Source organism: Apis mellifera, linkage group LG3, assembly GCF_003254395.2.
Source record: "Apis mellifera strain DH4 linkage group LG3, Amel_HAv3.1, whole genome shotgun sequence".
Classification (NCBI taxonomy): Eukaryota; Metazoa; Arthropoda; class Insecta; order Hymenoptera; family Apidae; genus Apis; species Apis mellifera.
The window spans coordinates 2,932,592-2,950,113 of NC_037640.1; the positions used below are offsets into that span (position 1 = coordinate 2,932,592).

Genomic DNA, 17,522 nt, shown 5'->3' on the forward strand with positions numbered 1-17,522 from the left:
GTACTTCCTCGCGCTCGATGGAGTAAGCCTCTCTCGAAGAACGGGACCCACACTCCACGAGTCCGCTCTCTACACGCTCCTCGCCTCCCGCCTCCTCCCGCCTTTCCGTCGAACACACTCTTTCTGTGTATTTCCCTCTCCCTCTGTCGTGTCCGAAGTAGTCTGGCCGGTCGAGCACGGGGAGTCTCGTGAAACCAGTCCTCGTACGGTGGACCTCTCGGTTGGGACCTGGGCAAAGAGAGGAGGTCGCTTGCTTCTCCTCTACACCGGCACCTTCTTGCACCTGCCGTGTGATTCCAAGTTTTTTGGCTTTCCAAACTGATGTCTTCTGTGTCAACTTGTTCGAAATAGCTGCAAGATTTCTCGTGCATGTTTGCATTCGCGTTTTGGTATAGTGAGCTTCTAAATTGTTTTCCCGCGAAACTGAGACGCCCTCCATGTTTATTGTATAAACTAGTCCTAGTAGGAGAACGCATCGGTCATTTGTTAAGTGGCACGCTTTTGTATACGAACGTATTCGAAGATTTTAAACACAGTTTTTTGGTGTAACGTTTACAGAGTATTTAGGTTTGAGTGTCTGTGTTGCGGATACGACTCGTGATTCATTCAAGGAGAAGAGTTTAAAAGATCTTAGTGCGTAAAGGAACGTTTGTAATAAGATATATTTCTCATCTTTCTTACGTAAACGTGATGTTTACGTTAAAATATATGGCCTTTATATCGTTCGATATCAATTTTTGGAGAATACCAAAGATAGTTTTGCGAGAGGAAAAAATCGGCTGTCAATAAAATAATTATTAAAATCGACGACACGTGCGAGCGAATGAAGACTCGCATGAAACGACAATCATCATGCCAATCGTTGTTGGAGCGTATGAGAGATCAAAATATACTTTGAAAAAGTAAAATGAACGAAAGAATTGATTATTTCAAGGGTTTCGAAGAATTTATTGTGAACATCAAGATCATCAAAGTTGCAGGATTATCAGGTTAGTGAAAGAAAGGTTATGTACTTCTCTCTGAATTCATCCTAACCTTAAAGTGTCTCAGTTACGAGTCCCACTAATCTAATTTGTATCCTTTACTGCCGCGCACTCTATGGAAACAATCGATGTTACTATTTGACTTCTTTTTAGATAATCGATAATCGATTGTACGATCTCGATTTGGAGTCGAAAGCCAGTATCGCATTGTCGATTAGTGGAAGACATTGGAATCGCCATTGTTGAATTCTAAAAGATCGTTTAAGTGGCCAAATTTGTGTTCTTATTACGTTTTCTACTCGTTACAGTCGTAATTATCGTTACTGATCGGTGACCAGTGAATTTAATCGCGATTATTTCGTATATAACTCGATTCACGTGAAAAATAACACGATGGAGTGGTTAATCGGGTCGAGATCATAAAAGTTGAGAGCAAACACAAAGCAAGCAGTTCAAACCAGTGTTCTTTTTTTTTTCTCCACGTGTGCGTGTCTGAGTTTGTGTATTTTGTTTCGTTTTTATTTCATCTTAGTCGTTATTCGTGTGCTTGAACTTCGAAACGAATCGATGGATCAACGCTAAAGGTTTCTTTAAAGAATTCGCAAAGAAACGGCCAGAAATGAAGACTACACAACGCACGTTAAGGTAAGAAAAAACCTATATCTTATTATATATTGCGTTTTTTAGGTTTTTAATCTTTATCTATATTAACTTTTGTGCGAAGAGAATTCACAATATATATATTCTTTGAGTTCAAAAGTAGGAAAAATCTTATCTCGTAACGTATGTCGTCATCAAAGGAGTCATGTTATAACCTAACCTATTCGTTAGACGAGCTTCATTTTAAATCGTTATTCTCTTTATTGTTGAATGTCTATTGCGTTTTATACATAAATAAGACAGATCATTGGCTAAGAACGTCGTGTACGTAGGTTGGATAATAGTTGGCATTGATATTTGCATCATCCTGTAACATCTCGACACGCGTTTTCCACACTTTCTTTGTAGCCGGGTCATAAATAATATTACAATAATGCAATCCCAAATTTCCTAGCTACTTCAATGCGGGCATAACGATAATAACGTGCCGTATTTCGAGCGGATTTGTATTCATTGTTTTCGATCTCGTAAAAGAAACGGGTTCTGACAAATGATTAATGCGATTGTTTCGAAATTCGCTCGACCCAAAAATCGAGCACGATGCAAAATCTCGTTAAATCACAAGATTAAGTCTGTCATTTGCTTTTGAACTGTATATATTGTGATATCGATAAATTAACAGATAGCCATGTTATAATAGTTATAATATAAGCTAATTAGATTGAGGTTAGGTTCGACCACTATCTGCCATACTGTAAATATTTGAAAACTGTTGGGGAAAAAACCAGTTACAATTGATTAAATTTTTAAAAATTAAACAAAAAACACAAAGTAATTAAATTATTGCGTTTCTTAAAAGAAATTTTTAAAACGAAACTTAGGTCTTTATTTATTTGCATAAATTACAATTATCACAATAGTTGTTTTCAAATATAAATAATTTGCACATTTTCATTAATCTTTTTTGTATCATTTTGTTTCTTTCCTTAGAAGAAAAAATAAAATCTAGGAAAATAATTAATAAACAATTGATACAAAAAGAGATTGAAAAATATCTTCAAATTGACATAATATTCTGTATACAAATGAATCATTTACTTTATCCACGTTTGTATATCGTTCACTTTTACGACAAAGTAAAAAGTATATGGTTCAATCGATCCATATGTAAGTTCGTGATCGATTCACACTTTCGACCCGGAAAATAACGTTCATTTATCGGTTTAGAGAGGCTAAGATAAGACGTGACGGTATGGATGACTATGTAAATGTTACTCGGTGTATTCCACGGAGGCTTTGCATCGAAAATGTCAGGTGTTCACCGGCTGACGACTCGACTCGAGTCATTGATCGTAGTTGTGTCGTTGTCGCGACTGCTGTCTGTGAAACACCTGCGCGGACAAATTGAAATGCTAATTTGGAAGCAGCCACCTCGTGGCTGTCAGAGCTTCCCGCTGTTTCGGTCCAGGTCGATTTTCGTTGCATCTCCTTTGAATTTTTCCATTTTTTTTTTCCTTTATAGTCACTCATGGGCGACTACCAGTTTTTTCAAATGTAAAAAAATACCGGCCACGATATAGTAGCCGGTATTTTTTTCTCACTATTTCGCAAGATATATTCAGGATCTTGATAATGGCTTCATGTATTATTAATTTGATATTAAAATTAAATATTGTTTTGTTCAAAATAAATAGTAGAAGAAACGTTATGAATTACAATTACTTTTTGTTTCTTGTTGATTTTATAATAGCGTAATGTACAACAAAATATTTATTTCCTTTGTTATATGGATAAATGTTTCATACATATTTACAATGCTTGAATTTATTCAATGCAAATTATACCGTGTATATTTTATATTTCGTAAAAGAATTTCCGTTTCAAAATATTATTGCACATTTTATTATCAATTTCTTTATTAAAATAATCAGCATTGATTGATTTAAAGAAATTTGATCTAATCACAATATTGATTAAATTATTTATTCGCAAAAAAAATAACGTTTCTTCACGACAAATTAAATCAAATTAATTTTATTTATCGACAACTAGAATAACTAGGCAAAGTAACTAATGTAATTGAAGTAAGACACTAGTTCTGATTAATAATCTATTGTTTATCGTGAATCTATTTTTTTTTCCTTTTTATAATTTTTTCAAAATTTATCGTTTCATTCTTATTCCTTTTGCCAAATTCACTTTTGGATAGTTTCATTTAAATTTTCTATATCCATCGGTGCTCCTTCTTTCTCGAAAAGATTGAATTCCTCCTTGAATTCCGTGGTTGAACGTTCATTTAGGAACAATAACAGTATCACGGCTGGGTCTTTGCATACGAAACAGGCCGATTATCACGACCGATCTGAAAGTGGGGCTCTCCCGAAAAAGGGAATAGAAAGCGGGAAAAATATCGGATGAGAATACAGAGCGGCCTGTTCGTTGAATCGGTGAACGTCGACCCACTGAGAGATTTCGTAGGCAATGACGAGAAGCTTTGATATTTGAAATATATAAATATATTCTTCGCTTCGGTGCTTTTTCAATTTTCCATTTCTATTTTTATTAAAAAGAATTACGTGTCTCAATAATTGTGGAAAAAATAAGTCATATTTTTTTTTTATATATAATTCTTCTTTATGATGTAATATATCAATGCTCGATACAATAATCGTGTTCTTTTTTTTAAATAATTTATATGACAAATTGAAATAATGGTTTAATTAAATCATACATTTAGATTATTTGAATCACAATGGACTTTTGTAAAGAAATCATAATATATATATATATATTTTTAAACAAATATTTTCTTCTCGTATTTTTTTTAAATAAAATAATATAATTATAAATAATAGGAATTTTCATTAATAAAAATCATTTTGTTACAATTTATTTTAATTTTTATTTAACATTTACTTTGTTTCTTAGCTTTCACCTTATATATATTCTCGCTAAAAATATATATATATATATATATATATATATTACGTAAATTCGTCTTAATTAAATAAATTTATACTCGTGAATATAATTTCGAAAGTTATGCAGAGCGATCCATCTCAGATTTGCATTTGTACACACTACCAACTTGATTTCACCTACACAATTTATACTCGTTGAATAGGAAAACGAGAATAAAACATCCTTCCTTTACTCTTCCAATTCCATTCATTATAAAATCATACACTGCGTGAATCTTTTGAGAATCCATTTTCCTTACTCCTGTTAAAATAAAGAAGAATCGATAGTGTTAAGGACAACAAAGTCGTTCGATTTTCCCAATTTTTTTTCTCCAATTTTCCCTCCCGCCTCTTCTTTTCCATTCCTTCCCTCTAATTAAAGCGTTTCAATTAAAGATATCAACCCGGCTATTGTGCCTCTCGATTCGACTCGATTCGATGAATTTTCCCTCGACATCTCTTCAAGCCTGGGAAAGTCGTCCTTGATGCGATTAATTGCAGAAAGCGGATTTCTCTCTCTTCCTTCTCCCTCCCTTTCTTCTCTCTCTCTCTCTCTCTTGACCATGCCAGGAGAGAAACACAGCCGAGTTTCTTATTTCTTCGTTAATTCTTAATTGGTCGAATCTCGTTGCTCATTTTTCCATCGAACTCCGTCTCAATTTCATTTCACGTGTCGCGTTTTCGAAGAGAAGATTCGTCCTCGATTGGAGGCGACAAGTCCAGACACGATTTCTCATCTTTGGAAAAATTAAATGCTTCCAATGTAAAGAAATTCCAATACCGTGTTCATCGACAAGATATAAATATCACCTTCGATACACCTCGACTATTTCTCAAATTCGAAAATAGGAGGGCGATTATTTTCGCAAGAAGAAGAACATCTTCATCCGAGAGACTCGCCAACACACTGTTGTTAATAATCGCGTGTTGGAAGCGGTTCCAACGAAATCTCATTAATCCAACTATTTCCATGCCGCCGATGGGATAAAGTTAAGGGCCATAACCGTGTAAGTTATTGCGCGTTATCCTCGACACCGCGCCGTGCATCATATACTGCGTGTACCCGTTACCGACTCCGCGTCCTACACAGCAAAGGGAATCCGCAGAACGGTTCGCGCGAGAATTACGCGAAAGAACACGATTGAATGGAGCCTTCGATATTCCAACACACCGATACTCTGATCGTTTATTATTCGAACAGTGTAACCTGTACAAAATATACATATATGCGTTGTATGTATTGTATCATACTCGAGGATCTATAATTTCGAAGGAAAATATATATATTTATTAAACAGGTTAAGTTTAGGATCGAAATAGTAGACTAAAATTTTCTTGGAGTAATTTTTGGAAATTTGAAGTTCGATGTTTTTATTTAGAAATTCGTAAGGGATTTTTCATAGTTTTATTTTTTTTTAATTTGGAAACACAACAAAGGCTCCCTTGAACCGAGCGGGATCGGCGATCGATCCGTTTTTAACGCGTTACGGAATAGTTTCTAAAAAACGATTGCGCATTGAGCAAACTCGCCGCCTTTTCAACAACCGGTCTCGTCGAATGGCGAAAGTTTGTTCTTCTGGCAAACGCGTAACGATCACCGGTCGTCGCCTATTCTATTCGGCTTTAAAACCGCTTTAAACTCGCCGTGACAGCAACAACGTTTCATTTCGCCTTATCCTTGCTCGTAATTACGCACGCCATTGTCCGCGGGTTAAACTTATGGAAGCCGTGATCGAGATCTCGATCGAGGCTTCGAATCGTGGAACAGGCGTTATATTTTGTAACCACCCTTTGCGTCACTTTACTTGTGCGCCAGGGGTTGTGGCGAGCACGGTAATGCATCTTTCTAAGGGTGTACACAGCGTGCCAGATACGCGTGATCGATGTTGTTTGGTATAAATATAATGTGACTTTTTTTTTCGTTTTCCTATCGTAATATGATGCTGTTTATTCGTCAACACTCGCAAGCCTTGCGTAATACGATATTCCGACGACAAAATTAAAAATGATTAGTTTCTTCTATAATTTTTGTTGACATTTATTCATTTATTTTTTTAAGTATCTACGTGATTAAAATGATTTGAAATTATAAAAAATTCAAATTATATCATTTCGAATATAATTCAAAGTCTTGTGGAAATTTATCTCGCAAGACTTTTCGATCATTTCAAAGATTCCAATAATTTCTTAAACGTAGATACTTGAACTTGAACTACGGGATCAGTTCACGAGAACGTTATCTTAGACTTTGTATCGATATCGGTCACATTTGAAGAAAGGATGCGTGATAACATTGTTCCCCCAAGTTGTCGTTCGAAGGCACGATCCTCTCGTTCCAAGGGGATTCGGCTCGCGGATGAATTCGTGCGTGAGTCACGAGTGATTCACCTCGGAACCTGTTGGCAGAGAAATCACGTACCGCGAGATTGTTCGTGCAAAGTGGACCCCGAAACAATCGTATCTTCGATGCATTTGAAATCACCTTTGGGTGTTGCCCGAAAGACCAAGTGGCGGACTTGGAGTCAGAAAATTTGCATATTTATAATCGTACAACGGGAAGGAATTCGATGGGATCAAAGGATGATCTCTCTGATCGATTTATTAATAGGATAGGATCATTTTGGCGTAATTTTCTTCCCTTTCTCGCATCGAAGTTGTTATTAATCTGAATAATTGAACATTGCTTTTCTAATAAGCAAAGATTATTTTAATATGTTAATAATCATCTCAGAAACGTTCTCGCGAAATTAATTGATTAATAATTGTAATTATGTCGAAATCTATTTCAATAAATGATGGAATTGTATTACATTGAAGCTAATTGAATATATATTTATTATTAACAAAAGTATCAACAAGCGCAAAAGATGATTCATTACACGTTTAATTTTTAGAAACGAGTAATAAAGATTGATCCATAATAATAATTTCCAATTTGTTACGACATATAATATAAACCTACGCAAAATCCTTTCCCCCAAAGCGAAGGGAAAAAATTCCAACGTCAACGTTTACGAGTCGCCTAGATCAAACAATGGATCAAGAATCGTTTCTCTTTGATTAACGCCGGTGTACAAGTAACAATGCGGGGAGGTTGGATGCTCCATCGGGCGGAAAACCGTGTGGAAAATGGTTGGAGGCGAATAAAAGGGCGACACCGCCCGGTGTCGATTAGAGGATAGTTAAATAATTCGTTTTTTCGAGCTAGAAAGATTCTTCTCTCAATTCAAAAAAAGCTACCTCTTCGATATACCTTTGCAATAGCAACACTTACCTTCTGTCATTTCGATCGAAGAATCGGCCTCTTCCTCTCCATACTTCGTGCTTGCACACGTATTATCCGGTTTATTACAGAGTTGGCGATAATTGCACGGGATAGATAAGGACCGCTTCTGTTTGTCTTAATTAGGGGGTTGGTATTAATATCGAGGGGAAAGAAACGCGATCGTCGCTTGTGATTATGATTGAACCGGGCGTCCGTTGTTGTAGCATTGTTCCTTGGGGATAATGGAGCCGGGATAGTTCCATAATTTGATAGATGAACCCGATACCGGTGCTAATGGGATACGTCTGATTAGGAAACGGTTCGTTAAAGGGTTGTGCCGCATTCGTTATCGGTGGCTGCGATTATCGAGTAATTAAAATCGACGCGGATGGTCGGTTTCGCTCCTTGGCAAGGTTTCGTTTCAAATATTGAAGTATTGCTGTATACCATTATATTGGATATTGGAAGATTTTTTTTTTTTCTGTAACGAATTAAAAATTTCGATTCATTCGATCTATTTTGTTATACATAATTTTCTATAAGGAACAAGGCGATTATTCTATGATAAATTATCATTCATTGAGGATGAGATAAAAAGTATGAGAAAGGAAAGAAGATAAACGAGGTGCACACGTGTCCGTACAAAAGTCTGGAAAACCCATTTTCGTCGGTTTTCAGAAAGTCGGCCAATAAGATTACGTTGTTTACCGGTTTAGGAAGGCGTTCAAGAGGGACAAGAGAGAAAACGCCGCAAACGCGAAATTACATCGTCGTGAAATAACCGTTCCGACGCGAAAATGCCGCCAAGACTTCCTGCTTCTCCTTTTTCGTCTCTCCGCTGATCCGTGACGATCCAACGATATATCCTCGCAGAAATTCTCGTATCCTCGATCGCTATATATATATATATATATATCTATATACAGAGAAAATACGTTGGATTCTAGAAACGTCACGCGTAAATATACGTGCGTCCACGTATTACCTGTGCGATCACGTTTCGACGGTGAGTCCAGCCTTGACACACTCGGCCCTCGATGTACGTATATGCATAATAAGAGTTACGTGCTTTATGGGATATTACGATCGATTACGTCTCTCCTTCTGCATTTGGAAATATTATAATTTGCCAGGGGAGGGAAATTTCCCGAGAAATATAATGTTTCGAAGGGGTTGAGATATTTTTGGAATGCTATCATTACACTTAGAAAAATTAAAAGTAGGAAATTTAAGTTATTATCATGGAATTATTATTTGTCGATTTCTTTCTTATTAAGGTTTGATCTTTAAATTACTCGTGTTCTTCATACACAATGCGTTACAAAAGAATGTTACAAATAAGAGATAGATAATCGCTTCCTGTCTTCATTTTTTCTTTCAGTTTGTCATTTTCCACTAGATAATTTTCGAGATAAAGTGTTTACATCAGTGTTTATATCGATTTCATTTTATATCTTCGATACTTTTATCTTCGATATCCGATTTTTATCGTAGTTTTTTCTTTCTTTCTTTTTTTTCCTATTCTGCAGCATGAAACGCTGGACAGAGTAGAAATTTTCAAATAGGGATCGTATCAAAGAAATTTCTTTCGAAGCAATTTGCGCGATATTCAACCGGTGTTATCGCAATTGTGTAGGTAGAATTGGAAACCGTGAAATTTCGCGATGACGTCAATCAGCGTCAATTGATTTTTTGAACCGACTCAAAGTTTATACTATTCTAATCCTGTCTTCTTGTTTTTTCAATTAAACCTCGAATTAACTTTGTATTCAAAAAAAGAGTTTCTTAGTTGATTAGTTCAATCAGTTTTTTCTTCTCTGATTCTTTATATAATTCGCATAATATATGACAGAAAGTGTACATCTTTTTTTATTTCCGTCTTTCTGTAGTTTACGCTTCTTATTTTTCAAAATATCGAATTTATCGAGTTTAAAAGGAAAAATTTGAATCGCTAATTTAGAAAGATATTCAATATTTGTTCGCGATAAATCTGAATGGAATCAAATTTCGTTGCATCAGCTCGGACGATCCAACGACAAATTGTCGCGATAAAATTTGGCGGGGTGGGAGGGAATCGAAGAAGAGCTTAACTTTCGTAATGTTTGCTTCGTCCAATAAGTAATGGAATGCATTTCGATCCATTAAGGAAAAGCTTCCAGTTACACGACTCCATTAACGATCCTCCATCGTGTATCGAGATAAAGTTCCCTCTGATCAAGCTACCCGATTGCCCCCTCATGAATTTACATAACGTATACCTTCTTTGTATACCTGTTCCATAGACGTCTCGAATTTGAAATTCTCAAAGAGTTGGATCGGATCATAAAAATTCAATTCGGTTTGGAGGAGCGCCCGTCCCGTTCGAGGGGGGTTCATACTCGTCGGATGAACCGTTGCAAATCTCTCAAACGCGCCAATAATTACCAATCGAGGGGAAAAAAGGGAAAGATTTATTTGTTTATTAACAATCATCTTATCCATTTGCATATCGATCAGGAATAAATGAATGAACGCTTGATTAAAATCAGAATTGTAACGAAACGATCTTCCTTTAAAACAATATGAAAACAAGAATGAAAATGTTCGACTTATTTATTTTAAGCAAGAAAGTGTGTCGTAATCGGGAGGGGGCCGATGGACTGGATTTCGCGAACATCTTTGCCTCGTGTTCCTTTTTCTTCTCTTTTTTTTTTTTCTCCTCCTTCTATTGGCCGTTTTCACAGCGTTAGGGCCTCGTTTAACGAACATCAACCACCGTATGGTATGCTGGTATTTAACGATCGGCAACGAAACGGTGCTCTGGCGTATCCGTTTAACGATCCACGAAATTACAAAACGTCGCTCGTTAAAGGCCTGGGGAACCGATGGTTCGATCGCGTATCGAATACGCGTATAGTTTACGATCGGTGACGTTCCGTTTTATTCGAATTTGACGTTTATGCGCGCGCGTGTGTGCTGTAAAAAGAAAAAAAAAAAAATAAAAAGAATGCGGGTTCCGCCTTTGCGGCCAATTATACTTTCGCGAAGAATCCGCACGAAATTATGGCCCCTTCCCTCCCTCCGTTTCATTTCTCGGGGAAAATTGGGGAAGCAATTTTTTACCTTTCGAGGCTTTCGAAATGGCGGCACTCCCGAAAAATTGCCCATTTCAAGCTTGCGAGAAACTTTTATATAAATTATCGGTTCGACGATATATCTGAAAGATATTAATTGTGTATGTAATTGTAACTTTTTACAAGATCCTTTTAAATGAAATTTTTTTAGATATCTATAAGGTATCTAGAGAAATAGGTTTAATCCTTTTTAAATATTTCAACTCGTCCGATCGAGAATAAATTTTAGGATTAGAATCTGAAAAATGAATAATTTTATCGTGTGTACGAAAGGAAACTTCACCTTGTACCGTTACCCGCGTCACGAAAATGATGGGATGGGTGGAAAAGAAATCGTTTAAGTAAAGACAGGCAGCTACGCGATAGCTCGTTGGACCGCGGGTATTTTATACCGCGTCTTAAGGCCGTGGCATAAGTGCGGCATAAATGCGCGCGTGTTGGCTGATTGGTTTACCACCTGCGGCTACCCGGCTCTCTGGAATCGGCTTCAAAAATTCCCTGCCCCCTCTTCGTTCTTTCCTCGCTCGGAAGTCGATCGACGCCTCGATCTCTATCGATATCTCGAGTCGATTATTAATTTCAAGGTCGAGCGCGCTCTCCTCGATTCATCGATTCTCTGCAGGCGAGTTTGTGGCGCCCGATCTTTCGCCCCTTCCTTCTTCCGAAGGCAATGCGGAAGACGGGTCGTGAATCTGTGTACCTGTGGGAACCTGACCCTGATTCTAAGCAGCCGATTTTTCCTCCTCCTCCTCTTCTTTTTCTGTTTCTCAATCGAACAGGAATGATCAAGGATCGATTTGAGAAAGGGAGGAGTAAACTGGAGTTTACGACAGAAAGTTTACATAGTTGGTTGGGAATTTTTATATGGAACATGGGAAGAAACGAACAGAAGCCCGGGATTAATGCGGGAAACGATCGAACGGTATTTCCTGCGTGCATCGATGCGTGTGAAATACGCGTGTATAACTACGCGTTGCCTTGGTTGTGAAAAAAAAAAGTGCGATTTTATTATATACGAGATTTTTTTTATACTCGTTAATTGGACACAGGTATACGCGTTCGTGGTTTTCTATTATCGTTTGTGTTAACATTTATCGTTTTGTTTATGGAAATTCGACGAATTAAGGCTTCGTTAGGGTGGAGATTAAGAGTGGATAAATTATTGGAATATACATTTATCGATTATCGTAATTTTCTTCGCGTCAATCTTTTCCAAATCTAAATAAATTGAACCGTTTCTGGATCTCTTTTAAGTTTATTTAATAATATATTATTCTTCTCTCTCTATAAACAATTCCCTGGGTGAAAATTTTCTTTGCAAATCACACGTTTGCACGTTCAAAATGATGTGCACGAAAGTGCAAAGGCAAGCCACTCCTAATTTGCAAATTACTCACCCCACGTGACTCACCCCTGCACGTAACTCGCGACGTTTCATCCCCTTTTTCGATTATTCAGCAGTGGCCACCACCCTTCCATCAATTTTCATAGAAATCCACCCGTTGTCCAAGGTTATTCTCGCGAGTTTCTTTCTCTAATTGACGCATCGAGGCCAATCGATGACTCGAAACGATCCTCCCTCCCTCCCTTCCTTTTATTCAATTCAATCCGTAATTCAATCCCTGTCCTTCGCGCCAGCTCAACTCGGAGATACTGTTTTTTAATCGGATATATCGGTATACACCGATTTCCCCTTCGAAGGAGAAAATTCATTCCTCTGAAAATCGCCTATGCACCTTCGTTTAAATCCAGTTTAAACTCCCAATTATTCGCCTCACGTCCGTCCTTGTTTCCTTCGATTCGCAGCGAAGACTGCAAAGACGGGAAGAAAGAGAGAGAGAAGGAGATTGTGCGGGGGTAGAGAGAGAGTCGGTTAGGTGAAATGTCGACTTATCGATCGATCCTACTCGAAAGCGAAGCTGGCTGACGCAGTTTTCAGGTTTCACTTGGCGAGCAGGCTAAGAGTTATTCTATAAACGCATTGCAAATAGGCGAACAGGGTCATTGAAGCGTAAGAATAAAACTCTTTCTCAAAATTAAGGAAATTGAGGGAGGTATAAGATCGTGCGAGGAAAGTGTGACTGTATCTCGATTTTATCTTTTGCGATTTTGAAATCAATAATCATCGATAACGTTGCTCTCAATAAACAGAAAATAATGGATAAAATAAAATATGGAAAATAACACCAAGTTAATTGAAATCTAGAATATTTATTGTACGGGAATTGAAGTTATATTTCTTTTCACTGAAATTATCTCGTTTACAAAGTTTTTCAAAAATCATTGATAAACTTTAAGAACTTGTGCCCCAAATACAAAGCAAAATTCAGACAACAGAAAATCTTCCTCCACAATCATCAACTTATGCGATCGACTGTACTCGCCGATAGATTGCTTTGCAATAAACACGGAAAAGTATTCGAAAGAGATGGAAGGAGGGGGCATCTCTTTTATCCGAGACGCGTTTCCAACCTTTCGAATCTTTTCCGTCCCATTGGAAGTTTGACGCTGTTATCGGGAAAATGTGACTACCAGATTTGTTTTCCAATATCGACTTACATTCTTCCCTGTTCCCTGTCCATTCCGACTCGCGACAATGGCAACGATGCCGCGGAAATGACGTTTGCCTCCATGAAAATTCTCTTTCCAAGGGACGACAAACGTTGTGAAAAGTCGCCATAAATTGCGGCCGCGAGACACGCGCTCCTCTTCCTCGCCCCGCCCTCCACGACCCATTGTATGCGATATTCGATCTATCCAGCTTATCTTTGGGAAACGGGTGGTCAGAGGCGATCGAGCTTGCATCGAGCCACGATTTCATACATAAATTTTTCATGCTGCGACTCGGTTCCCTCGGATAATTCCCTCGGATGACCTCTGTGCCCCTAGTTTCGTCTGCGCGTATTTTTATTGAATCGAAATTAAAATTTTTTAAAAAATTCTCATGATGTTTTCGTATATTTATTTAATTTTTCACCTTTTGGAGCAATTATTATACTCGATCATCAATCTCGCGGTTCCGAAAGATTTCGATAACAAGTTTCCATAACAATAACGCACTTGTTAAGTCGGCGAACGTCGTCCCAACAATAAAATCGAACGATACGCACGCCGCGCGACTTTTAATCAATAATACCCTCAGACTAAACAAAAGAAGAAGGAGGAGGGGAGGAAGGAGCAAATAAATGGAAAATACGACTTCTCTCCGTACTTTTTCTTGAAACAAAAAAAAAGGGAAACCATTACCTCCTACCACAGAAGCCAATCTCTTTTTCACCCGAGCAAAAAATAGGGAGGGAACACAGGTAGGAAGGGAACGAAGCAATCGACCCGTGATTTCCAATTCTACGTGCGAGTATTTATCTTGCACGGGTGGAATGCAGTCGCAGAACACACAGAGAGATGTTATCGAGCCGCGACGTTCCAACCTTCTCCCGCGTTTTCATCTTCCCTTTGCGATAAGAACTTCTTTCACGGACTCTTCGCCGAGGAGAGATGCGATAGACTCTCTCTCTCTTCTCAGCCGCCTCCTCGTCGTTTCCCTGGCGTGACCGCGTGATCGACGTACCCACGAAGTGGCCTCCGACAAGTTGGAGGAAGACCCCCCGAAGGCGCGCCTCCCCTTCTCGAGTTTTGCGAAAAAATTTAATCTATCGTCTACGATATTCAAATGCAAGCGAGAATATGATAGCAGATCTTCTCGCGTGGATATGGATAGAATTTTGAATCGAATCCTCAAAGTTAGCTTTTCTTTTTTGAAAATTAAGCAAATGTTAAATATTCAAGCTTGGATTCATCGCGAGAATATGATAGATCTCCTCGATCCTCGCGTGGATATGGATAGAATTTTGAATCGAATCCTCAAAGTTAGCTTTTCTTTTTTGAAAATTAAGAGAAAAATTAAGCAAATGTTAAATATTCAAGCTTGGATTCATCGTGAGAATATGAAAGATCTCGAGCCTCGCGTGGATATGGATAGAATTTTGAATCGAATCCTCAAAGTTTTCTCTTTTTAAAATTAAGAGAGAAATTAAACAAATGTTAAATTTTTTATTGAATCGTAATTGTCACGTTTACAAACACGAATTGACGGTGTTGATACATCATTGCATTACGATCTCGTGGAAAGCATCTTTATGTTTATCGTTTTGTTGTGTACAATGCGCTTGCAGATTCTCGTACACGTGGCCCCCTGTTTCGTACCCTCTTCTCATTTGCCCGTCTTTCTCGTGGAAAGGAGATTCGTGTGGCCGATTTATGTTTATTCGTCACACGGTTACAGCTCCGTGAAATCGCGATCCAACCACCCGATTTATGGACGTATTCAAATGAGGGTGAGTTTTATAAGCGCGCGCCAGCCTGTCGGAACAGCCGCGTACGCGCCGAGTTCCCCCTCGGCTCGAGTTCCCCATTAAAATTCGCATCTCTGTTATAGACTTTTAATACACTTCGAACGTTCGAATAATTATAGGGAGATTAATAGGGAAAATTCACTATGCTAGGGAAATATTCGTAGGAGGAAATGTGAAATTGTGGAGGAAGGAATGATCAAAGCTTGGTGAATTGTAATCAAATAATTAGATCTATATCAATTTATTTATTGCAATTATTAATTTCAACGATACTACGTTATCCAAATCCTTTCCAAAATTGAATTCGAACTTATAATAATATTTAAAGTATATAATATATATTCTTGGGGAGCAATATATATTCCTCAAGAAGATAGATCAGTACGCTTTTCAATTTTCATCTCTGCTGATTCTCATTTGCTTGCGAAATAACGGCGAGTATATGCGCGATAGATACTTAGGAAAGGAAACGTTCTCGCCGTGTGTTTTATCCTCTCCTCTCCTTCTTCTTTTCCTCTCGAGCTCCTCTCGTCGGATCTTCCCTGCTCTCTGAGCGTACCCTTTGAAAACAAGAGGAACAACAGGAGATACCGTTGTTGCTCGCGGGTGGAGTCGAAGGTCGATTTTAATGGGGATCCGCGGCAGTAGTGCACGTAAGAGTGATATACTGCCAAGAAGAATTGCTTTTAATTGCTGTTGGGTGTCCGTGGCCGTAGACAGGACTCTTTTTCGCCTCTTCTTCTTCTTATTATCGCGGCTCCTCTCCGTGTTGTTCCCTCTTCAAAAGAAGAATATCGTTCCCTGGAATTACAAACGGTTTTTTAATATTTATTTTATTTGTTCCCGTTCCAATAATCGTTTCTTTCGAATTGTGAAAGAATTTTATCCCACGAGTAATTTATACACTTTCGTTGTAGAAAGTTTTGTGAAACAGCAGTAGAATTTCAATTCGCGGTATATAAAAATTATAAATTAGATTAATATTACGAAAAATTAGGAATTACTTCCACCCCCAAAAAAAGGATTATCACGAAATATTAAATATTAAAAGAATGATCAAGAATTCCAAAAATATCATTTTCGAATACCACGATGGAAGATAATCACGATCGAGATCTCGATTCGAAAAATAAAATTTTTCCCTCCCTCTTGATAATCATTTCACGAGAACTTTGTTCCTTTTGATCGTTGGTACGAAAGAAAGCAATATCGAGAGCCTATGCTCTTATTGCAACGCGGTGGCCCCTTTCACAACGCCCATTGTGACTATCCAGGCCTCCTTTTATGAAATCCACGCAACTACGTCCCTCCCCCCTTCCCTGTTTATATGGAAATCGAATGCGCATATCGTTCCAGCGTCCACTTACCTCCTCCCGGACACGGTTTGACCAGTCATCAAAGTCAAAGAGGGAATAATCTGATTCACGCTACCGGCATCGACCGCTTTTATATACGTTGTTTAATACTCTCCCTCCCTCCTCCTCCCCCCTCTCGATTGTAAATTCGCGTAAACTGCGTATTATCGAAGATTGTAAACATCGGAGATTAAAACTGTTTCTCGTTCGAGGTGTCGCGTAATAATGCGTCGTTACGGAATTAATTCTGACCTTATTGTTCTTAAATCTGTCAAGTTCGATTAAGAGGGATTAAGAGCGATCTCCTTACGGGTTATACACGGTTGTAAATACACGGATTGTTACGATATCGTTTCCATTTGGACTCGAGCTGTCGTAACACGCGGTGGGATTTTTGTTCCGGGACGATATAGTTGCGTTGTGGTAAATAAAACAGTGCTTCCTTTTTTTAAGCGTTGTATCTTTTTAGGTAGTAATAACTCTCGAAATATTTTAAACATCCAGAGTGAAAGTTTTTAGAGTGCGTGGAACGAATTATTCTCGAAAGAGTGGCCAACTGCGAAAAATATTCTGAAGAGCAACTCTCGAGAATTTTTGGTCCTCGTTTATTCACGTGCGATGGGATCCAGAAACATTCTCGAAAATATTTCTTATTTGTACGTAAACAACTCGAAACTTGGAATCGAAAATATTATATATTCCTTCGATTTAATGTCAGAATAATTTTTTTTTACTTCGTTCGTATATCGACGCCTATCTCTATCCACCATCCTGCGTTCTTCAAGATTTCTAAACCCTTTAAATGTTCCAATCTCGCGAAACACGTGCTCTCTCGAGGAAAGAATATCATCGATGGAAATGAAAGTACATTGACGCACGATCGAACGATCGTAG

The 17,522-nt window shown here is 38.0% G+C and overlaps 1 protein-coding gene across 1 annotated transcript in view; it reads left to right on the forward strand.

Annotated features, from left to right (window-relative positions):
• Positions 1–546: 546 nt before the first annotated feature.
• LOC725829 overlaps positions 547–17,522 on the forward strand; it is a 104,505-nt gene continuing 87,529 nt past the window's right edge. The window contains exons 1-2 of the mRNA XM_026439831.1: positions 547–989; positions 1,137–1,628. Coding sequence (XP_026295616.1) covers positions 1,603–1,628 — 26 coding nt within the window. The 5' untranslated portion in view covers positions 547–989; positions 1,137–1,602. The remainder of the gene's footprint in view (positions 990–1,136; positions 1,629–17,522) is intronic.